The sequence below is a fragment of the Sinocyclocheilus rhinocerous genome, unplaced genomic scaffold, assembly GCF_001515625.1.
Source record: "Sinocyclocheilus rhinocerous isolate Xijiao unplaced genomic scaffold, SAMN03320098_v1.1 scaffold838, whole genome shotgun sequence".
NCBI lineage: Eukaryota > Metazoa > Chordata > Actinopteri > Cypriniformes > Cyprinidae > Sinocyclocheilus > Sinocyclocheilus rhinocerous.
Genome location: NW_015650710.1, coordinates 249,492 through 275,358, shown reverse-complemented (window position 1 = coordinate 275,358; position 25,867 = coordinate 249,492). Strand labels below are relative to the sequence as shown.

Genomic DNA, 25,867 nt, shown 5'->3' with positions numbered 1-25,867 from the left:
CCCCTGCTCTGCACACGCTCTCTCTCTCTCTCTCTCTCTCTCTCATTCAGCTCAGCTCCAACAATGAACTGTTCCAATTATACACTTATTTTCACAGAGCTATGAGAAGCGTTATACATGGACGCGCCTGCAGTTGCCGTACTGTATTAAAGCTTTTTTCAGGATAAAACCGTATATTAAAAGCTAACATAAGCAGTAGCATTTACAAATAACAGCGTGCTCTGCATCTCTCTCTCTCTCATTCAGCTCAGCTCGGACAATGAACTGTTCCAATTATATTCTTATTTGCACATAGCTATGAGAAGCATTAAGCATGGGTTGCTGTACTGTATTAAAGCTTTAATCAGGATAAAACCGTATATTAAAAGCTAACATAAGCAGTAGCTTATTTACAAATAACATCATATCTAAAAGTATGAGACAACAACAAACAAAAAACATAGGCCTACCATTAAAAGCAATCCTTGCACAGGTTCTGCATGATCCTCTTCAATAATATCCTCTGCTTCTCAATCGGGCTCAAATTGATAACCGATATTAACGACGCCGTTGTTTACAATACAACTGGAGCACATGCCACTGAGGCGAGGGGCGGGACATTAGACGCGCACTAGAGGCAGTTTAGCCAATCACAACACACTGGGCTAGCTAACCAATCAGAGCCCATCACCTATTACTTCATAAAAGCGGGAAATGATCAGCGCGTTTCTCAGAGAAGGGACAGAGCGGTGTGGAATAAAGGTAAATTATGTGAAAAATAATGTGTTTTTTTTAAACGAAGCATTAACACATGTTAGACTGCACCCCATAAACACAATCAAGCCTAGAAAAAAAAACAGTCAACCACCCCTTTAAAGAGACATGCACAAAAACATTGCGTTTCTGCTTCCACTCAAATTAGGCATTTTCAAAATGATATAATAAATGATCTGTGGGGTATTTTCAGCTGAAACTTAACAGACACATTCTGGGGAGATGATGAGAGAGATGTAATATAGAAATAGGAATATAATAAAATATTAACTACTGGTATATACGGTATTGTGTGTGTGCACATTTTGTATGCAGATTTATTAGTATTCTGTTAAAAATTTGAATAAATTAACTGCTCTCTACACTCTTTGAAACATTAATATTATAAAATTCTTTAAATGTGTCAATTTTGTTAAAAAATATTTATCAACTTGAGCTAACATGCCAAATTTGACATTTCTCAAATATTTTGTAAAAGCTTTTCTTTCTTTGTTTTTTATATTCAAATATTTCACCCTGAGCTCCAGTTTGAAAACCTTGGTCTTAGTACATTTTCCAATTTTCAGCCTTAAATTGTTTTTGACGCCTCAATAATTGTGTTTGATTGTTTCCAGAGGACCTACATCAGCAGGCAGATCATCGCTACAGATGGAGGGAATCGGAGCAGTTCAGTCGAGCTGGCAGTCACCATCACCAATGTGAAGAACCAGCCTCCACAGTGGGAGAAGGACAAATATGAGGTCGTCATACCTGAAAACACTGTCAGAGACACTCCAGTTGTGGTATGCACTTAACACGACGCTAAACACTTATAAACTACTAGATCTCTGCAAATATGTAAATTATGTAGATTTATGCCTGCTTTTAACTGCACTTAATGACAAGATCAGAGTCATACAGTATAACAAACAGTGACTGTCAGTGGCCCACAGATATTCATTACATAAATATGTCGATTTCACTCGTGCTAAATATTCTGTGAATGAAGGACCATAAACCAAAAGGCAAAACAAACATACAGCTTCTGCTAAGTGATTTATTACTTTGGCCTTTGAAGCACACCTGTGAGGCACTCCATTAATGACCATGTCTTTCATGTGTGCATTGAAGGAATGCTATGATGGATGTGGATAAGTTTTAATCCCACAATAAGGTTCTGGGTATTCCTTGAGGGGCTTGAGTTCCCAGACACTGTCGACTTTACTGTCATGTACTGGCAGTTACAACTGACAGGCTGTGCTTTCTGCTCGACCACACAGAGTCTTCACACAGCCTGTCACAAATCCACAAGTACACAAAGGCACACACATACACAGTCCATTTAAACTAATGGTTAGATGCTGTAAGATTCCAGTCCCCACTTCAAGCTGCGTTTCTGTAGCCCTGCCATGAATCATCTGATCCTTCGCTTCACATTTTAAGGGCGTTGTTTCATTACATTCACTATTTAGGAAGTCAGCCAATCGCAGTCACTGGATAATTTATGGACATTTCCTTTTTTTCCCTGTTTTCATTTGGTTACAAATGCACTGAAAGCATTAATTTGCAGAATTTCCTGGAATACATTTATTGCCATTAAGACCATTATTAATGTAGATGAGCATTTTATGAAGAGCAGCATAAATAAACAGGGCGAGGAGGAACAAAGGGCAAAAAAGGAAAATAAATAAAGACAAAAATAGAGAACTGCACAGAAACAGTGCTTGCTCTTCTCCTTCTAATTGATCTTGTGTTAAACGTTGTTTGTGTTCTTGTTGGTATAGAAGTAATTGAGCTTATTTAATTGATCTGTTGTGGTGATCTCCTTACAGTTGCCCCATTAACAGAGATTCACAGCTGTTATATTTAAAGACGGAGATTAAATTTGCCTAGGACAGAAAGAGAAGTCTTTGATGTTGAACCTGATCAACCTGCAGTGTTCAGATGTGTCTGACTTATAGCATTGCTTTTCATTTTTTTAAATAATTGATTATTTAATTGATGAATCATTAATTTAAAATAGTGATTATTATTTTAGTAATATATTATATAGTATTTTAACTATGTGAATATTATATACAGTATGAAAGAGTTTGGGGTTGGCAGGATTTTTCAAAAAATAAATAAATAAAATAAATCTCATGCTCATCAAGGCTGCATTTATTTGATCAAAAATACAGTAAAAACAGTAATATTGCACTATAGTTAAGTCATTAATAGTAATATAATTTTAATATGCCAATTTGGTGTTCAACAAAACATTTCCATTGGGAAACTGATCACTTCTGATCAATTCCGTGCTGTATAAAAGTATTAATTTCTTTCAATAAAATAAAAATCATACTGACCCCAAACTTTTGAATGGTAGTGTATATATGAATATTAAACAATTTCCTCCTGGCAGACTATCAAGGCCACTTCTCCGCTGGGTGACCCGAGGGTGACTTATAACTTGGAAGATGGATTGGTGCCAGAAAGCAACATGCCTGTTCGTTTCTACCTAACCCCGAATCGTGAAGATGGCTCTGCCTCTATACTTGTCACAGAGCCCTTGGACTATGAGACCACCCGCAACTTCATGCTTAGGGTTCGAGCTCAGAACGTGGCTCCTGTGCCCCTGGCGGCCTTCACTACTGTTCACATAAACATCACAGGTAAAGGACATCTACGTGGCCTGGCACAGCAAAAACAGGTATAGAGGTTGTCATGAGAAAAATTTGACATTTATTATTGACTGTGTATTCCTATCTGTGTGGTCTCTTATGCAGCCTAATAATCCAACCACCCGCAACTTCATGCTTAGGGTTCGAGCTCAGAACGTGGCTCCTGTGCCCCTGGCGGCCTTCACTACTGTTCACATAAACATCACAGGTAAAGGACATCTACGTGGCCTGGCACAGCAAAAACAGGTATAGAGGTTGTCATGAGAAAAATGTTACATTTATTATTGACTGTGTATTCCTATCTGTGTGGTCTCTTATGCAGCCTAATAATACAACTGATCCTGTAGCTCAACCAGAATGACAAACCTTCATGTAAACTTTTAATTTAGCTCAGTCCAATTGAAAATAATTGGTGCAGATCTTATATAAACCGAGTTACTTCCATGTAAACCTTGTATGAACCCAGATTTAAAAGTACCTTGTATGCACAGGCAGTACAATGACGGACAACACTTTGCATGTAGTTGGAAACTAAGTTGGAATAATATAAAGGATATGAGGTAGATATTACAGGAAGATATTACAGGCCTGAAACATCTCAACATGGCTTTAATGTAACTGAATGTATATAAATACAAAATTTGGATTATAATGAGATGCAAAGTGTAGCTTTAACTTGAAAAGCAGCTCTTTGCATGTGCAAATGGATATTTTCACCAAATTGTGGAACTTAGTGTGCATGTAAATATTACATCTAGACAATTTGAATTTGGACTGAATTGAGAGCAGTGAATGTAGTCACTGTAGTGCTTGTTTACAAACCATTTACATTTATAGTTTTAGCAGGCACTTTCATATTTCTTATTAAAGCAATTTACAAGACAGTGTCCTTATATCTACACTTTAATCACATTTAAAATGACAGCTTTTAATCAGTTTCTTGTTTGAATTCCAGTTCCTTGTCCTTACACTTGTTAATTTATTTTTATAATCCATTCACGCTCTTAAACTCTGATTATTGCAGAATGCGTCCTATAGCAACGACTCTTTAATAGCTTTTATTTCATCCCACCCTGTCTGTTCGCCTCTACTTAAGCATTCCTCTGTGTTCGTCTCTTCCACCGCAGGAAGTCTCTGTACTTCCCCTGTAATTTACAGAGTTTGCCCTGCAGTGTTAATCTGGCTCTCTCTTCATGGATGAATCCCTTGCTCTCCCCCAGTTATGAGTGCTCCATAATACTGATCCAGCTACAGTTACAGTACTTAAAAGATGTATGTTAATTCATCTGGAGTTGTAGGAGGACATTGGCACCTGATCAGGATCGGTTTTGTGAACTGAAGGGTAACATCTTCATGGGAAACACTCTATCGTTCAGCGTAATCCACAGATAAATAATTAACCTGTTCTGTTGCTTTTGACTTATTTACACCTTGCTTCTTTCTCCATTTAAGAGTACAGCCAGTGCCATGTTCAAGAGAGAGAGAGAGAGAGAGAGGCAGAGTGAAATGAGAGAGTGCTAGAGGGAGGAGGTCGTAATGGATTTGGCCTTCCTCTTTAATTCATGGTTTACGGCTTTGGCTGATAGAAAATTAAAACCTCAAAGTACATCAGATGGTGATTAGTGTCTGGAATCATTGAACCCATTAAAGATCTTACCCTAAATTCCAATGTCCTCATGTCCCTTCTAGGACTGAGAGCAGCACATTTTGGTATTCATTTCCGCTTGAACACACAGAATCCACTAATGTAATAAGGCTGAGATAAGACATAATGTCAGAGTTAAGATAAGTCAGATTTGTTTCTGACGGAAAGGCAGAGTTTTAACTTCCCTCAAGCTACCAAAGATATTTATGCGTCTTCATGGTCAGGTGGCTGGAACTCCACAAAAATAGGTCAAACTGATGCGAATGTCCAGCAATTCGTCTCTGGTGAAACTGATTGCAGGGATATAACTAAAGACAGGACAAACTAACAAAAACATAAAAACAACTGCGGAGCACGCCACGGAGGCAGCCATCAGCGTCGGCGCCATCTTACTAATTGAGTTGAGGGGCCTTTCACCAGTCCTCTGAATTACAAATTCCATGCAATGGAACAATAATGAGTATCATTTGTGGGTGTGAATGCTAATATAATTTTTTCTCTTACAATACCCCCCTTACACACAGCCCCTTTTGTGCCAGATGGGGTTTGCTGCGTGTTTTATTAACCTGACCCCTGCAATCATTTTATTTAGCCGTTTACATTTAATTCAGCCTCTTACTTGTGTTCTCGGCTCTAATGCGGCCAGCAGGGCATCATTTAATACTCACACCACGCTGGTTTAGTGTGGCCGTTCAGAGCAGCTTGTCTGATAATTGTTGTTTGGGGCTTGTTGAAACAGCAGTTGGCACCTCTTCATCAATTCAACAGTTCTGGCTATCTAGATTAGCTTCATTATTCTTAACTTGAATGGCCTTGATTTCTGCTTTACCTGCTGGGTAATGTAACGCCAATGTGCGTTACAGGCATTACCGGCAGAACACGCAACAGGAGGTCTCAGCTTCAGGTCAGAGAGCTGGGTGAATAAATGAAGAGATGGCTGGATTGTTTAATTACATGTGGTTAGATGAGGTGGAACAGTCTTAAGCACACATATACACACAGGAAGACCAGTATTAATTGTTAATGCGTTTTCCCACAACCCTGTTAAATGTTCTGTGACAGGTTTGGCACTATTTCTCCTCTGTATGTCATTTCTTTTTGCCAATTTCTTTTTTTATTGTGTCTCAGATCTCATACTCTCTACTATCAGAATCCTTTTTTTTTTTTGTCGTAATCCTTGTTGCATAATGTCACATCTCACCCCAGAGTATGTTACAACCTGGACTAGTATGGGGTGAATTGTAACATTTCACTCATGTTTGAAACTAAACAAAGCATTTTCTGTTTGTGCTGCAAAGATAACAGCTATGCCAGTTAATACAACAAAACTGTTGCACCTCTATGAACAAAACACCACTGGATTTTTGAATGAATTAGGCAGATCAGTGAATCAATGACCCTTTATAAAGACATCCACTTGCTTGGTTCCTGAATTAATCAGCCACTTGAATGATTTGATTCAGTGAATGACTGAATCTCTCACTCATTGGTTTGATTGCACTCAAGATTGGTTTGCACTCTGAACATTTTACATTTTTTTGGTTAACGCAGTTCATAATGTCATGAGATTAAAATGTATTCAAAAACATTAATCTCATGACATTAATTACTGTGCAACTAAATCTAAATGACACTTCAGATGCAGCTTCTGAGCCACATCTGCAGTCTAAAGATGAATTTTGTTGATACTGATTTCATTTGATTGGTAACAGCATTATAGTGTTTAAACTAAATGTAATAAAATGTAAGAATTTGACATAAAAGACAGTGTATACTTATAATACGCTCCTTGAAATCAGTTTAAGGAGGCAAATATCTCCACTTAATGGAAAGTAAAGTTCACTGCTGACAATTGTGTCTGGAAAGAAAGTTATTCAATATCAACTTTATTGAACTGTTGTATTAAAGCAATATCACACTTGCAGTCAGTTTTAGACTGCTAAATACCATTTCATTGACACAGCTCAGTTACGACTTCCACTTTATAACCTATTTTATAACCAAACTGCCTCCCTTAAATATTCAGGACTCATGCAGACCATATTTGAAGCTTGTGTTTGTCACTGTCACAATGGTCATTGATCCTATCAATAAAACAAGAATTTATACAAGATTCTTCATATAAGTTAGTAATTACAGCTGTCAGTCACAAACACTGACTGTTTGAACATAGCCAGTGGGGTTGTGGGACTTCACAATACAAAGCTAAAGAGGATCTAAAGTTCAGGGGAATATTTCCATTAGCTGCATAAAATATTACATTGCATAATCCTTGTTTAATATAGACAGCGTGACAGTTTGATTGGATTTGTTAGACCACAGGGCTAGCCAGAGTCTCACACAAATGTATTTTTCATTCATTGTGTGGAATATTAATATGTCTCTTTTGCCTAAATAACCCACTAACACTTGAAGTAAACTAGACAAAAAAGTTGCTGGTTTAAATGTTGATGAAGGTGCCAGAGGAGAAGGGGCAATATCAGGGAGCAGCAGGGACAGTCTGAGAGAGAAATTAGTCTGCTCCAGTACTCTCTGTCCTCCTCTGCTGTCTGTCTGCTCACAGTTTGCCTTGCACTCCAAACAGAGGAGACGTGCACTCCAGCACACTTACAACTGTAATGAAATACACAAATTTAGATGATCAATTTGACAACACGGCAGTGTCAAATATGGTCCAGCACACAGGAGACAGAGTGTTGATTAGCGGAGAGTCACATGTACACACACATAATTACTCCGAAACATGTGAACGCTAATTGCACTAAGATGCTGTCAAAAACGTCAGTATGACAAGGAAACAAAACACAAGTGCTGTTTGAGAAGAAAATCACACAACAGAGTTGTGCCTGTGCGTTTGTGAGGGGAAAACATGACCGCGTCTTCATGGCGGAGCTCTGAACAACATGCCAACCTGTCAAAGGGTGGCAGCTAAGCGTATGCTGTGCTCTTTTTACACAACATAACACGTCAGAAAGAGAGCGGGATCAAGACTCGAATCAGACACTTTATCTACGAGTCTATCCGCCTCTCACAGCCCTGACTGAGCTGAAGGCTCTGAAAAGGTCACTACGTGTTTGATTGTTTAAGTTCTTCAGTGTTTCTTTAGAGTACCATAGGATGTGTTGCTTTAAAGTGATTGTTCACCTAAAAATGAAATTTCGGTAGCACTTTAGGATAAGGAACAGTTTTAGAATAAGGAATATTTCCCTCAATAAACTGCTAATTTACTGCTTATTAATAGTACTAAGGTTAAGTTTAGGTATGGGGTAGGGTTAAGGGATCTGAAATATGGTCATGCAGAATAAGGCATTAATATGTGCTTTATAAGTATTAATAAACAGCCAATATGGTAGTTATATATGGGCTTACATTTCTGCCACAATTCTGCGCGCGAAAGATCATATTTTGAGCGCACAAAAGTGCATTTTGCACGCGCGCGATCTGAGTTTGTGGAGAAAATGTTCGTTTCGCAAAGAAAAAAGTCTTTCGAGCACACGGAAATTAATTGTATGATCTTTCGCGCGCAGAATTGTGGCAGAAATGTAAGCCCATAGTTATATGCATGCTAATAAGCATCTTCAAAATAACGGTGCTTCAAAAGGTTCTTCAAAGACATAAAAGATATATTGAGAAATGTCTATTTTTTTCCGTTTTTTTTTTTTTTTTTCAAACCCTTTTGATGATCAGAATTCTTCAAAATGTCTTATTTTATGTTCCACTGAAGAAAGAATGTTATAAAGTTTTGGAACAACAATAACATGAGGGTGAGTGAATGATTTTGACGCAACCCGGCCCAAGTTTGAACGTGCTTTTTTCTGATCCCATTCTTCTCCTTTTTCCAATTTCATATCAGCTCAGAGAGGCATTTATTTTTAAATAAAAATGAATAAAATATTCCAAAAGTGGAAATAAAGTGGTATTTATTATTGGAATTAAAGTGTGTTTAATGGGCATTTAATAGGCTTTGCCTTTATTGGAGGTTCAGTATGGTGGTAGATGTAGGGTTGGGCTTTAGGGATATAGAAACAAGTAAGGTCCCAACAGTGTTGGGGAAAGTTACTTTTAAAAGTAATGCGTTACAATATTGCGTTACTCCATAAAAAAGTAACTAATTACGTTACTTAGTTACTTTTTATGGAAAGTAATGCGGTACGTTACTTTTGCGTTACTTTGAACATAAAGATATATTGAGAAATGCCTATTTTTTTCCGTTTTTTTTTTTTTTTTTTTCAAACCCTTTTGATGATCAGAATTCTTCAAAATGTCTTCTTTTATGTTCCACTGAAGAAAGAATGTTATAAAGTTTTGGAACAACAATAACATGAGGGTGAGTGAATGATTTTGACGCAACCGGCCCAAGTTTGAACGTGCTTTTTTTCTGATCCCATTCTTCTCCTTTTTCCAATTTCATATCAGCTCAGAGAGGCATTTATTTTTAAATAAAAATTAATAAAATATTCCAAAAGTGGAAATAAAGTGGTATTTATTATTGGAATTAAAGTGTGTTTAATGGGCATTTAATAGGCTTTGCCTTTATTGGAGGTTCAGTATGGTGGTAGATGAAGAAAATAAAAACGTTATATTTTTGGCAAATATAAAAGCCTTTTCACACCAAAAGTGAAATGAATAAGCTTCAGGCTGAAGGGAAAGTAAATTTACGTCTGTACAGTAGAATGCAGAAGAAGAAATTTCAACACACTTCAGCAATAAAAAAAGACACGCAAATGTTTGTCTAGAGTAATTTTTGCTTATTAGTATGGTTGAACTGGATCATCGAAGGTCAGAAGCAAAGACATTGGTTAATAGAATGGGATTAAATACATAAAGGATATTTGTGTTGTTTAACATTTAATTATTGCAGGTTTGCGTTATATTCTGAGTTGCATTATTTTTATTCATTTTGAGGACTACTGAACTTGTGTTGTTTTTTTTAGATGAATTAATGCATATTCATATTTATTTTAGAACTACAGGGAACATCTTCTCATTTCTCAGCATGGGGACAGGAGAGCTGTCAATCAATAAATTGGAAAAAAAAAGTAACTTGCGTTACTTATTTGAAAAAGTAACTCAGATATTCTCTTGTAAATTAAAGTAATGCGTTACTTTACTAGTTACTTGAAAAAAAGTAATCTGATTACGTAACTCACGTTAAAAAAAGTAAGTTACGTTACTTATTTGAAAAAGTAACTCGGATATTCTCTTGTAAATTAAAAAGTAATGCGTTACTTTACTAGTTACTTGAAAAAAGTAATCTGATTACGTAACTCGCGTTACTTGTAATGCGTTACCCCCAACACTGGGTCCCAATATGGCAGCCATTTATCCTTTTATGATTAAAAAAATACAATATATACACTGAATTTGTTATTATTATTATTGCATGTTTATATTGTACTACAATAAGCTGATGTGCAGGTATCTGCACTAATTACAAATAGCATACAACACTATTTGCGCCTTGTCTTTCATTTGCGGGTGAACTTTTCCTTTAATAATTGCTCTTATCTTCAGCAGCAGATTGTAATTGATGTGTCTACTGATAATTATATCACATAGAGCTCATTTAAATTGGGCAAGCATCACAAATTTCACTTGCTTGCACTCAGTAAACACACAATCCCCAGGGTTCTTCACATCACCTGATGACTTCAGACACAACATAGAGCCACACACATGAGAGGAAGATAGAGAGATGAAGATGGACAGAAAATGAATGAGACAAACAGAAGACACATGAATTTGATGGAATTGAAAATGTCAGATATTTACAAAGATGGGAGGGAGGAGAGAGCGAGAAAGAGAAGTGGGGAAATGACAGAAGCAAACACTTGAATGTAAGAAAGACAAGAAAAGTGAAGTAAAGATAAGAGTGTCTGAACAAAGATTGCTAATCTTGTGTGTTTCTACTCTTGTCAGATACGGCGTATGTGCGTATTTTCATCAGCGACGTGAATGATAACAAGCCGGTGTTTGCGCAGTCCGTGTATGAGGTTGACGTGGATGAGGATGCTGACGTGGGCTCCACCATCCTCACTGTCAGCGCTAATGATGAAGATGAAGGTAGGTGAAGATGAGGATGATGGGTAGAATAAAATGCTCATTTGTAAGAGGGAAGTAGGAAATATGAAGTGTTGACTCGGGGTGTAAATGAGGGTCGTAGTTTTGAGAACCTGACATCACAGCTCAAGTGTGATCTTCAACACCTGATGCATTTTCTGTAAATTGCAAGGGAAATGTAGAATAATTAATTAATGAAGACCTTATAAAAAATATCATTATCAATATCATTAATTATGAGGAAAAACTAGGCATGCTTTATTATACATTTCATTTTATAAAAAAAATAGTACTTCAAAAGATTAAAATTATGGAAAAACGTGGAAGATCAAATAAAAAGGGAAATATTCTTTCAGTATTTACAGTGTGTCAGCAGTTGGACTATATTAGTGCATAAACCACTCACAGGGCTTGGCTAGCTCACAGCGATATTAATGAAACACAGTTAGAACATGTTCCCATGAGTTTGAGTTTGTCTCCAGGCTATTGCTCTCATATTCTGTATCTGTACCGATCATGAATGAGAGACAGAGACAGTTGGTTCCTCATCAATATACCCTGAGAACATAACAAATGCTGCTCCCAAGATAACCGGCCTCATACATTGCCATGCAAAAGCCTTGGATAATATTTTTGTTTTATCACACACACTCCAGAAACACGCTGGAAGAGGATAGTCTACATAACTCATCAGCCAGCCTGTCTGGATATACAGATGCACTACTGAAGCGCGTAATTCCCTGTGGTCCAGCTGAATCCACGTCGTGCTCCTCAGTGTGGATTTGATGCAGGAGAGGGGAAGGGAACTCTTGTATCAGTCATTCATCATAATACAGCCTGGAGTTGCTGGACATTTCCCGAGCCTGAAGCTTTACCCTGATGAATAGATTTCAGCCTTCGCTGCAGCTCTGACTTAACCTGCGCAGCCACTGGAGCAGAGCCATCATAGCACATCTGTGCTTCCATAAGGAAGCCGTGCTTGATTCTGTGTATTAGCAGAAAAAGCAAATAAGCCAAATATTCCCTAATGCAATTTTGTTGAGGTACCCAAGGCAACACGAGATGGTGGAGATGAAATGGCGATAAGGCTCCTAATGTATCGTTCCCTATTCATTAACCTCGTACCAGCAGGGATATCTAAACACACTGCGAGCAGATCTGAAGGATTGTTAAGCAGGAGTGTTTTTGCACTGTTTGCTTAACTGGGTTATTTGTTTATATGAAGTCTCTTTGCATTTATTACCGACCTCAGAGAGCTGAGCTTTGAGTCCTAAATACAAAATAACAGCAAAGGAGTTATAAAGAATTTAATAAAATAGCATGCTCACAACACATGCATTGCATCCTTCACTGTTTAATTAACAGAGCCCAACAGGGGATCCAAACATTTTCTTTTAAGCTTGTTTGGACTTTCATCTGTTCGCATGTGAACGAAATGTGAACCAAAATTCAGGTTTGGCGAACTCTGTCCTACAAATTCGGTTAGCACAAGCAATAGACACCATAAATATCACAGGCTGGATGGATTCAAAGAACACGCAGACAATAAAGCTATGTGGCTTGCCGTGTTGTGAGGTCACAAGTATTTTTGCATACTGAAGTGTGGTTTTGGTCTACTGTATGCTGCAGCTCTCGTTGGCTACGTTCACAGCACAGGTGATATTGACCTAAATCCATTTTTCTTTGTGAGATTGTTCATTGTCATATTAAATGTGCCCGCCAAATTTACCTAACAGCATAAAATCAGTTTATCAAAGTGTGTTAGGCCGTGTGTCCACCAAAGCATTTTTTTTTTCTTATGAGGCTAGCGTATTTTTTCAATTGTTTTGGTGGAAGCGTTGTATATTTTTAAAAACGGTAGAAGCGTGATGAGATGCTAAGTGTCTGTTTTACACTGTGCATTTTACTTGTTGCCTAGAGTTGAACAATTTTCAACTTTGGGTAAAACGCAACGTTCATCACTGTAACTTTCTAATCTAGCTGTCACAATCACAGTGGAGGAGGGGCGGGACAAATACCACACCAACCAACTGTCACATCCTGCTTGCACTATGACTGAACAACAATGGAGTTAATATTGATTTTAAAAATAATATTTTGAGTATTCATGTCTGTACTAAATGAAATTCTCAGAATACCACCAATATTGAGAAACATTTCATTTGCTATGTATCTGTCACATTACTTATATATTATATTATATATGTTATATTTATATGTTATATTTTACCTAATGGTACCAGTATTAGTTAAATATATTACATCTATTTAAATATCTTAAGTATATTTGATGCTGTTAATTCCTTTTACACATGACAACATGTTTGTTTAATTTGCCTAAAACAGTAACCAACACAAAAATAACCTTTTAATTATAATTACTGTATTTATTATTGTTGTCTTCGTATGAAATTCAATGATCATCAAAGTTCATTAAGAATAAAATATAAGAGTTAGTCATTTGTACAAACACTATTGAGAAGATATTTTCACACAAAAAAAACACACCTCTTTAAATATATGTAATATTAAATGTGTAGTTATATAATGGAAATTATCATCTACTCATCCACATTTCATTCCAAACCAATGTAGCGTCTGGACCAATCAGACACACCATTTTTCATTTGATTTAACAAATCAATTATTCATTAGATTAACAAACGTTCACAGACCCCTCACCCAATAAACATACTGGGTGCCAAGTTGTCTGTGAACAAGGCCCAGGACCCTGGGCTCATAACTGAAGTCACTTACTCATGCAGATTTATGCTACAAGCTCTGTGTAGAATTGTACAGTAAGAAAGTAATTTCCCTTAACCAGGAAATTAACGTTCTTAGAATTGACAGACAGTTTGACCCTGAGAGGTCAAGTAAATATCTACAGCGGATCTAAATATTTATAATTAATTATAACTAGTTATGATTAATTATTCATATTTCCCCATAAATGAGCTGATTCGCTACACCAACATGACTTTATTTCCTCTGTGAAAAAAAAAGAAAGTATTTTGAGCCTTGATTTTAGACCTCCAATTTTGTGTTTTGCAGAAGGTAGTCAAAGAGATTTGAATTGAATCCACTCTTTTACCTTTCTTGTGCTTAATCAAACTAAACTGTCCATGATTTAATTCAGAAAAAAATAAAAATAAAAAATGTATCTGAGTTACATGCACAAAAGCACAGAATGGGGCCGTGTTGGTGGCATTGACAGAATAAAAAGGTTTAAGTTACATGAGTCTTGAACACTGCATTTTCTTTTGAGTTTGAACTTGTGTGCTTCAGAAGAGAGCTTGAGCTGAATGGACTTTTGATTGAATGTCTGACAAGAGCTATGCAAAAGTACAAAACAAAGTTTTAGCGCAGGAAAAATCTGAAATAAATTAACGTTTTTCACAGATTATTGTGAAAAATAAAATAATTTTTCATTCAGACATATCTCCACCTAATTTGAAGTTTATTGGTCTATGTTTCCATGGTGGCAAGTTTCCAAGGGTACTCTTGACAATAACCTCTAAAGGCCATTGAAGCAGTTTATTGTTCACCTGCAGCAAAAAGCTTGTTATCGTATTTTAAATAGATAAATTTTTCCTGCTAACCATTTTTCCACTTTTAAAAGTTTTTGAATTTTGGCTTTTTGTTCAATAGCCTTTATATCAGTGTCAGTGTAGGTCTATGCTTTCCTCTTTGTTCCTCTTAAGAAGTTTTCTTTGTTTTCATTAACTCCTCTTATTCTTCAGGTGCTAATGCCAAGTTGCGCTACCAGATTACATCAGGCAATGTGGGAGGTGTTTTTGACATGGAGCCCGAGGTGGGAACCATCTTCATCGCCCAGCCGCTGGATTATGAACAGAACAAGCTCTATAAGTTGCACGTCTTGGCGTCTGATGGGAAGTGGGAAGATTATGCTACTGTAATAGTCACCATTGTGAATAAGAACGACGAAGCACCTGTGTTCTCTGTGAACGAGTACTATGGCAGCGTGACAGAGGAGCTGGACGGTTCTCCTGTCTTTGTGTTGCAGGTACTGCCTTTACATTCTCTGTATTGTACATATCAGCTCTGTTCAATTTTCAGATCACATGTTTGTCATTTTAAAATAGCAACTTTTTTTGTGGCTCCTGTTTCTTAATTAAAAAAAAAAAAGATAGAAAGAAAATATTAGGAGCTCCTCTAAATGTAACAAAAACAGGTCATGGACGTGTGAATACCACATTCTTCTTTCATTAATAGGCTATTTGAAAATGAATAATACAACAATTCATTGGAAATTGCCCAAACACTAATTTATGTTACCTTACCAGGGTATTTTGTGTTTCGTAATTATAGTGAAAACTGTGATTGATTTGTTCTTCTTAATGCATTCAACATTTTGATCGAGTCTCATGGGTTCATGCATAATGATTAAAGTCCAAAAAAACTAAGTTAATTATTAAAAGTCTGAATTTGCAGCGAGTGACATCACTTTATTTGTCCAAAGATGTTAGAGGCTCATTTTTAATCCGAATGTTTAATCTATTAATACCAAAGTTGTTGGAGGTAATCTTATTTCCTAACTTTTTAATTTTCTTAGTCAAGAAGGAGTTTAAAGTTGTTCCTTAAACTTTCTTTCTTTCTTTCTTTCTTTCTTGCTTTCGTAGTATTCTGTTGTTGTTATTCGGTTGTTTGGCATTTATCCTTGAAATACAACTCCTAGCTTAGCATGTCTATAACCACTAAAGTGCAGAACAGTAGAGACGGATGGATGGGTGGATGGATGCGTGGACGGACGAATAGAAGGTTGTTTGAATGGATTGATGATTAGATCTTATGTTAGAGTTTGCAGACTGAATATTCAATTTATCTTATCAAATTAATTTATTTTATCAAATTTAATATATTTGATTTGATTTTGCAGGTAACAGCATCTGACCCAGATAAGGATGCTGACCAGGAGGCCTTGAGATATTCCCTTCATGGTCAAGGTGCTGAGAGCGAGTTCATCATTGATGAGATGACAGGGAAGATTTATGCTCAGAGAACATTAGACCGCGAGGCCCGGGCAGTGTGGCGTTTTGTGGTCCTGGCCACAGATGAAGGCGGCGAGGGACTAACAGGATTCACCGATGTCATTATCAATGTGTGGGACATAAACGACAACGCTCCTCTTTTTGCTTGTGCCCCGGACAATTGCAATGGCGACGTGGCTGAGAACTCCCCGCCTGGCACTTCCGTGATGGAGATGACAGCCACTGATCTGGATGATGCAGCTGTTGGACAAAACGCAGTGTTGGCCTATAAGATCGTAGGTAATGCCGCCCTTAATGGCGCTAATAGTGGAGCAGATGTTTTCAGCATCAATCCCGCTACTGGGACGGTTTCAGTGGCAATGTCTGGTCTGGACAGGGAGCAGACCGACTCGTATATCTTGGTGGTGGAAGCACGAGATGGTGGAGGTATGATAGGAACGGCCACCGCCACTATACACGTGACAGACGTCAATGACCACGTTCCGCATTTCCTGGACCGCTCGTGCTCCATACGCATTCCTGAGAGCAGTGAGCCCAACACACCAATCATAGAACTTGCCGCAGAGGATGCAGATGCTGGAGAGAATGGCCAGCTGACCTTCAGTGTGGTGGCCGGTGATCCCGAACAGAAGTTTTACATGGTGAGCCATCGACAGGAGCAGCGCGGGACCCTTCGTCTCAAGAAGCATCTGGATTACGAAAGACCGGGCGAGCAACGCTTCAACCTCACCATCAAAGTGGAGGATATGCAGTACTCCAGCTTGCTTCACTGCACGCTAGAGGTCGAAGACTGCAACGACCACGTGCCAGTCTTCATTCCTCACTTTCTACAGCTTCCTGCCGTACGAGAGGATGTCGCTCCAGGAACCAGCGTGGCAAGTGTGGCTGCCACTGATTTGGACTCGGGGTTGAATCGCGAGATCACTTATAGCATTGCTCCGGAGTCTGATCCGTACCATCTGTTTTCTGTGGACCAGTCGGGGTTGGTCACTGTGGCTAGTGAGCTGGACCGGGAAAAGGTCGCACAGCATCACTTGGTTGTACTTGCGACAGACCACGGCACACCACCGTTGACTGGCACTGCAACTATCCAGATGGCTCTGCTGGATGTCAATGACAACGGCCCTGAGTTTGAGGCTGTGTACGCACCAATAGTGTGGGAGAACGTTTTGGGCCCGCAGGTTGTGCGGCTTAACCAGAGCTCCACGTTATTGAGAGGCGTGGACCAAGATTCAGAGGAGAACGGCTCACCCTTTTCCTTCTCTGTGCCTCTGGAGTATCGTTACAGCAATGATTTCCACCTGCAGGATAATGGGAATGACACGGCCACCATCACCGCCCTGAGAGCATTCGACAGGGAAAGACAGAAAGAGTTTCTACTACCTGTCATCATGACCGATAGCGGCAGTCCACCGAAGACCGTCACAAACACCCTCACTATCACCATCGGTGACGAGAATGACCACGCCCACATAGCTGGACAAAAGAAAGTGTCCATCAACTGTCACAGAGGTAATGGCTTTAACCTTATAAGCATGTACTAGCAGATACAAGGGTCAGTAATGGTTAAACTACATTTAATTAAGTGGGCTGATAAAATGTCATTTAAATTGATTGTAATATTTGACGTGTGGGTTTATCTGTTAAATCAGGAGTTTTTTCATTGATCTGGTTGTTTAAATTGTTTGTGATTGTTTGTATAAACCAAGGCATTTTTAATGTTATTTTATTTCCCTGATGATTATCATAAATATAATAAATCTTCAAAAAACAGGTTATGTCTTTAAAGTTATGAGATACATTTATTTATTGGTTTATTTGCATACATACGTTTAATACAGATACATGTTTAATACACTACCGTTCAAAAGTTTGGGGTCAGTAAGGTTTTTTTTTTTAATGTATTGGAAAGAAGTATCTTATATTCACCAAGGCTGCATTTATTTGAGTTATTAAAATAATGTAAAAAATATAATATTGAGAAAATGTTATTACATTAAATTAAAATTTAAAAAATCTAAATAACTGTTTTCTGTTTTATTATATTTTAATTGTAATTATGTAATTTAATGCAATTTATTCCAAAATGGCAAAATTGAATTTTCTGTTCTGAATATACTCCAGTCTTCAGTGTCACATGATTCTTCAGAAATCATTGTAATATTCTGCTCAGGAAAAAATTTATTATTGTTATCAATTTTGAAAACAGTTTTGCTGCTTAATATTTTTTGTAGTATCTGTGATATGTTTCTTTCAGGATTTTCTGGAGAATAGAAAGTTCAAAAGAACAGCATTTATTTGAAATATATTTATTTATTCGTTTATCCGTCCTTGCTGAATAAAAGTATTAATTTATTTAAAAAAAAGAAAGAAATCTTACAGACTCCAAACTTTTGAACGGTAGAGTATATTGTAGCTTTGTCTATTCTACCGCAAACCTCACGTTATTGATTGACTGATAACAGTTGTGGATCATTGTTTTAATGCTACATGCTAGCAAAGCACATGCACCTTAATTGTGGTCCACACACAACAAAAGAGAGCCCTAACATGTTAAGGCTGTATAATAGACAATGTACTGAATTGTTCTTTTCTGAAGATGAGCACTTTAGAGCATGATAAATGCAACTTCTCTGATTCAAATGTTCCACGACGGACAGAAGATGTTTTAAGAGTGCCTGAAAATGTTGAGAACCACAGAGTGAAAATGCTGAAAAGTCTGTATGTTCATCTTTTACTCTATGGAAAATTTCTTTAAGGCTCTGTTGAAAGTCATTTGTAGTAGATTATATATGATTTACTAAATGGGGGGCTTAGTGAGAATAAAGCTATATTTCGGCAACATTTAAAATAATAATAAACATTCTATGACTAAACATGTTGAGAATTGTGAAAGAAAATAAAATTTTAATACTTATTCAGAAAATTGCTAAATTTGGTCCATTTCAGTCAGCACTCGTGTCAGTAGGCAGTCACTGTGATGTTGTGTGACTTTGGCATGCTGGCCGATTCAAATTATAATATGTTCCTGCCAGACTTGTTGTTATGATACTTTCAGAGTCTAAGCTGCTATTATTTGCGATTTTAACTGCAATTTTGTGTGTGTGGGGTGGGGGGGTGCATTTAATAGCTTTACACTAATGTTGCAATTTAGCTATAGTGGGTTTCTATGGTCAAAGTTCTTATTATAGAATCATCTGTTAACCTGTTACTTACTATAAATTAGGGCTGGACAATAATTCAATACCAATATGTATCGCGATATAATTTTTTTCAATAACGATGATATGATTTTTAAACACATTTCCGATATTTCGATATACATTACCATTGTTTCACCATACATTAATAGTGTTCATATCGATATCGGAATTATATCGTATCGACCGAAATTAAGAAATATATTGTGATATCAATTTTGGCCATATCGTCCAGCCCTACTATAAATAAATGAAATCAGCTCATCATTTGACGACTAGCCGTTGAATTGTTTAAAAATAATGCACACCTGCTTTGCTTTGCTTTGCATTGTGGTTGTTACCTCGGGTGTGCATTATTCTTATCAATTATTCAGCAGCTCGTCGTTAATTATTCCTTACAAATAGAGTACTGATTATCCCTCTTGTGTAATGGTTACCACACCTCAATAAATTGTTCAGATGTGTTATTAAAAGACATTTGTCAGGTTTTTGGACTTAAAACACTCTTGGGTTTAGAAATAATTTCTTTCACATCCCATCCCAAGTTTGATAGGTTAAACACCAGCTAATGTTGTCAAAAGTACCGACTTCGGTACCAGTCAGTACTGAAATTTAAAAAAGTCCATTTCCCGCTGATAGATGTGGCTTTTAAACGCTCCCGTGTGCTTCTGTGTGAGCGCTTGGTGAAGAGTGTGAAGCGATGATCATTGTAGCCAATCACAGATTATCTGTTGAGCACATGAACACATTGGCCAATCAGCAGTGTTTAAGAATTGGCTTAACAGTGCTCAAATGTAAAAATGTATGTTTTTAAAATGTCACTTTTGACAACACTAGCCCCCGCTGATAATTTCAAAATGGCATTTTAGTGTTAGTAACAGGAGATTGAGCCATTGATTATAACAGAAAGAGAGAGAGTTTAACAGTTGTAAGCTGTAAGTTTACTTGCTTAAAAAACAGCTACTGAGAAATGTCATGTAGCTTTTCAGTTGTGAAACTATATTATCGAAAAAGTAATTTATAGGGCAGCACTGCCAACAAATTTCTGTGCGCATATACATTTCCGTCTGTGTGCCTGTACAGTATGTGTGTGCAAAAAGAGCAGAATAAAGAAATCATGATTTCCATAGTAATAAAAGGGACTTTAGTGGGGGAAAACATGAAAATTGTTTGTCATTTTTATCCTATTGTTTGTTATATTTATTTTCTTGATCAGTGTCTTTGTGGGTTTTGATTTAATTTGCTGTTGTAGGCCTTTGAAATACAGTATATATAAATATATTTCCACAAACTGAATAATACATATTGTATTTCAGCTTACGGTTGTCAGTAGACATATATCTGTGGACAATGCTGAATGCTTGCAGTGACACAGAGTCTCTCTCTCTCTCTCTCTCTCACACACACACACACACACCAGCATATACACATTGTTTCAACTTTTTTTTTTATGACAGGGAGAATGCCAACCAATGTACTGGGGAAGGTTTACTCACCAGATCCAGATGACTGGGATAACAAGACGTATGCCTTCGAGGGACATGTTCCTAAGTGAGACCTTATTCTATTTTCTTCTCTACTCCTCTTTCTTTCTACATCCTTTTCCTTTCTGTCCACATCATTGCATCATCCCCTCTACATGGTTAGCATGTTTATACACATCTCCCAGCACCTTACCCATTTTTCCTGCACTATTTTTGTTATTTAAAAGGGTCAAGGGATCTCTATGAACAATACCAAACCCTTTCTTCCCACATCCCAGCATCTGTCTTCCTCTCTTGCTCTTCTCTATTGAAGTTGTGCACTTTACTGGAGAGGCGTATACAATGATAAGATGATCCTGACAGGGCCAGACTTGAGATGTCTTGAGCACATAGGCGCCTGAGTTCTCGCTCTCTCAGAACCTTCAGTACACGCAACATAATGTGAGAACACTCATAAAGCGAATATAGATAAAAACAGAATATAGATAAAATTTTTTACTCTATTGGGAAACAAAAAAAGAATTAATTCATTGAAGCTTAAAGGGATAGTCAACCAATAATGAAAATTCTGTCATTAATTACCCTCATGCCATTCCAAACCTGTAAGACCTTCGTTCATCTTCAGAACACAAATTAAGATATTTTGATGAATTCCAAGAGCTCTCTGACCCTCCCATAGACAGGAAGGATCCTAACACGATCAAGGTCCAGAAACATAGTAAGTGTTTGTGTTCCGAAGATGAACGAAGGTCTTACAGGTTTGGAACGACATGAGGGTGAGTAATTAATGACAGAATTTTCATTTTTGGGTGAACTATCCCTTTAATATGATTTAGCTTGTAACTGGAATGTGTTTGCTTTCATCCTTTCTATAGAGTTTCTGTGCACATTTAGTGTACATTCAGCAAGCTCATGTGTAAGTATTTATGTGAAGCCGAGGTCAGAAGTTGACTCATAAATTGTGCTTTTCAGTTTTGGAAGTTCAGTTCAGATTCAGATTAGGTTATTTTGAGGTCAGCGAAATCTATATTTCAGTGCCATTCATCTGCCGTTCACAATATGCTAGAAAAGGAAACATTCGCAACACAAGAATTCACCCTCTAATTTTCTTCATTCCCTGGTTTTCCCTTTCCATAACCCAGAATCGTCCCTTAGCTTCCACTCTGACAATTTATTGAAAAGCATTCACTCTAGCCACATTTCAAGTGAATTGTGTGTTTGTTGATCTCTTTGATTTACACTTTGGCTTTTTTATTATTTATGTAGTGGCTGTTGGTTTTTGCAAGGTCTTCTCTGAAAAGGGTTTAGAGTTGTATATTTTGTATTAACAAGAACAGTAACAAATATGCAGTCAGACAATTAATATTTAATCCTGTTATTTTTTTCTACCTACAGTTATTTTATCCTGAACAAGCGGACAGGGTTCCTCATCATAAAGGAGAACGCTCCTCCTGGGAGTTATGACTTTCAGGTTCGAGTGTCAGATGGGGTGTGGCCGGATGCCATCTCTAGCGTGAAGGTGAATGTGAAAGAGCTACGGGACGATGCCATCTACAACTCAGCCTCTTTGAGATTAGCAGGTACAGATGATATTTACCTCATGACAGCATGATGTAGTGCTGTTTGACTTTAAAATGAGATTTCAGCTGATCAGTAATCAGTGCTAGCTTTTACACTTGGGAATTTGTCTTCTCTCCAATTATCTGCAAATTCCGCTAGAACCACATACATGGCCCTGTCCCAAATGGAACACTTCATGTGCACTTGCGGTCTTACGGACTTACAATGGCCGCTGTGTGCGCGTGTCCGTTAAGTCCACGAAACCGTCGGGTGTCCCATTTAGGGTGTCCCATTTGTCATTTTAGCGTTCAAAAGGGTGTTCGCGGGCGCGTTCGTGAACTCAGAGGAAGACCGCGAGGGTTTAGGGTGCCATTTGGGACAGGGCCCATATAGTGTCTTTTCAGACTTTTTATCAGCCTTTGGTGAGTACCATTTTTATAGATAACTTTTTTTTGCTTTTTTTTTTGTTAAATAAGATTAAAGTTTGAAAAATCTCCTCTTTGGTTTAAATAGAATTATCCATATTTATTTATAGCATTCAGTGATGGTGTCATAATAATTCCGTATTGGTCTCATCTTTCTTGCATCCGTTTAACCATCTATAGCCGTGTTGATACTGCAAAGGCACGTAAGTTCTTTCATGCTTTGGTACTTATGCACAGTCAACAAGAAACAATGCAGGCTCTGTTTTATGACAACAGCAGCTCTGATGCATCATTTTATTTGTGCAGAACTAAAAGCCTGAAACCTAAGCTTACCTACTATAAAATTATTCTTTAGTCTTTTTGGAATGCAAATGGATTATACAGTGTGCATATAAGGCTGCTGTAAATGTTACTTCCAATTGAAATAATTTTAAAGGCTCTAAAACTAATTTGATTGGTAATGAATGGCACTCTGTATACAGCACTGTACAGACTTGAGCCGAGTCAGTGTCCACTGCTTATTTCAATCAAAGACATTAAAATAGTTTGATGGTTTGGGCCTGGAATCAGGATCTGTGTTGATTGTGTGCCATGTTGTGGCAGTAAAACTCATGGGCTTATTGACTTTGGTGACATTATGACAGCCAGCGTTTTAATGAAAACAAGACTGAGCTGAAATGAAATGGACTCTAGCTGAGGTTTTTGTAGTTTTAAGACTATTAAATTGGGGGAGAAGGCCTTGTGGGAGATGGAGAGACAGAATATAAAATGTAAGCAAATAGCAAACTCATAAGCCTATAAAGAGATTTTTCTTTGATTTCAGCAGTGCAACTGAATTTATGACAGGCATGGAACAACAGCAAGCAGTTTTTATTATTGCTTATTGTGACTTCACAAATAACTTCACAAATGTCTTGTAACCACAGTGTATATGTAAATGCCTCTTCTTTATATAATCTCTGACAATCCCTAATTGAAGCAAGATTATGTGTGGCATTAAAAACAATCTTAGTTACTTTTATTGCATTTTCATAGTTTTATCAGATAATCTACGGTGGTCTGTGCAATTAGATATCCGTCCCATATTTCTGTTTAGTCTTTAAACTAAATAATTTGGTGATTTACTATTAACCCTCTAGGGCAGGGTTCCTCAATAGTGAGAGAAAAAAGTTTGGCCCGCGATATTTTCAAATAATGTGGCATGAAAATTCAAACGCAGCATCAGAAAGCTACATTAACTTACGTCATGTCTACACCGGACGCGAGCGGCGCGGTGCGGCGCGACACGACAAATCGTGTCTCGTTCTATTTATAACGTACTGACAAAAAGTTAAAATGATTTGCAATGCCATTGAATAAAGCACATAATCATTACCTGAGATTATCGCTGTCATATTTTGTATGTTGTTTCTGCCGTGACGTCGCAGAAAATAAAAACCATTCCTAAAATAGAATCCCATGTCGCTTATTGTCACGTGCCGCCTTCGCGGGTGGTTAGAACAAAAACTCCATGGAAAATATACTTTTTATCGTGTCATGTCTGGTTGGGACACACAGTGTTACAGTTTGATCCCCCCCCAAAAAAAATCTAAGTATAAAAATATTAATACTGACAAATTTAATAATTGAATCTGCAATTAGGGAAAGTGGAGAGAAGAGATCCAGGCTGGAGATGAGCAGGAACAGTTGATTTGTATGGCAGACATGGAGATCCAGATTTTTTGTTTGTTCATTGTTTTTAATATTCAACAGGCAAAGTTCTTCTGTATCTAAATGCATATGGAAGATTAGAGGTGATTGTAACCCTCATGGAAATGGCAGAAGTCTGCAGGAGAAACACGGGCTCTGAGGCTATACCGTGGACTTTACACATATGGGAACCACTTAGGCCTCTACATATGGAACCCAGCCCTCTAGTGGTTCTCACGGATTCAGCGAATGAGGACCTGGAGCCGGACGTTAAGCCAGGGTGATGGCATCCACAATCCAGTGGGCCATCCTCTGCTTAGAGACGGCTCAGGATTACCTGGGAGTCAGCCGGCCCAAACTCTAGGCACAAATTGTTGACCAAAAATGCGTGCAGGTCCCCTACTCTCTTGATGGAGGCCAGTGCTAGCAGGAGCAGAGTTTTCATTGAAAGAAACTTTAGCTCGAGATGCTGAGACTGAGCTAGTATGAGCCAGTCGTTGAGGTAGTTGGGAATGCGAACGCCCTGTTCTCTCAGGGGAACAAGGGCAGCCTCTGCAACTTACGTGAAGACATGGGGCGACAGGGACAGCCCAGAGGGCAGGACCTCGTACTGATATACTCGTCCTTCTAACAGAAACCGCAGAAATGGTCTGCGGTGCGTAAGGATCCACACATGAATGCCTTCGCCAGTAGGACTGTGATCTCCGCACGCAAGACAGGAGCATCAGCCGCCTTCACTATCGTGAAGCGGATGCCACTGAACTTGGGGGGATGCCGGGTGAGCTAAATCGCATAGCCGAGGCTGATGGTCCGCAGAAGCCAATGAGACAGGTTGGGTAGCGCTAGCCAGGCACCCAGATAACGTGCAAGCGGGACCAGCGGGACCAGATCGAAGCTTGTGAGCAGACCGAAGAGGGGTCTGAGTGTGCCCTCCTGGGACCCAGGGACAGAGAAAACCGCTCTCTCGTTGATATTTTCCAGATTCTCCACACGGCCCTCCTCTGGGGGAGGGAGAGACAGTAACGGCGTAGCATGTAAGGCGGAGGCAGCTTCTCCACAGGCCGTATAAGCATCGCCGGACAGGCCAGACGAGGACCTACAGACCCGGGAGGGGAGGCACGGTTCGCCCTTCGTATTAGGAAACAATTGCATCGCAACCGACCGCTCCACCTGGGGGACCCTTGTATACCCCCTAGCTGCACCACCGTCGAGGGTGGTGAGGGAGGAAGAACCAGCAGGTCGGTTTCCGGCAGTAAAAAGTGCCATCAATGACCTGGTGAGCTCCTCATGCACCTCCGGGAAGAAAGGCACTGAGGCGGGGCACTGAGAACCAGCGCGAGCCACCCCGAGAAACCAATCGTCCAACCTCGAGGGCCCGGGACGCGGTGGAGGTTTCCACT

General features: G+C 38.4%; 1 protein-coding gene across 1 annotated transcript in view; it reads left to right on the top strand.

The window, feature by feature from the left end:
* LOC107712488 (neural-cadherin-like) overlaps window positions 1-25,867 on the top strand; it is a gene marked incomplete at its 5' end in the record, with an annotated part of 181,396 nt that overhangs the window by 46,256 nt on the left and 109,273 nt on the right. The window contains 9 exons of the mRNA XM_016517756.1: window positions 1,275-1,279; window positions 1,368-1,535; window positions 3,137-3,424; window positions 3,501-3,603; window positions 10,960-11,103; window positions 14,841-15,124; window positions 15,998-17,621; window positions 20,767-20,860; window positions 22,189-22,373. Of these exons, the coding sequence (XP_016373242.1) occupies window positions 1,275-1,279; window positions 1,368-1,535; window positions 3,137-3,424; window positions 3,501-3,603; window positions 10,960-11,103; window positions 14,841-15,124; window positions 15,998-17,621; window positions 20,767-20,860; window positions 22,189-22,373 (2,895 nt within the window). The remainder of the gene's footprint in view (window positions 1-1,274; window positions 1,280-1,367; window positions 1,536-3,136; window positions 3,425-3,500; window positions 3,604-10,959; window positions 11,104-14,840; window positions 15,125-15,997; window positions 17,622-20,766; window positions 20,861-22,188; window positions 22,374-25,867) is intronic.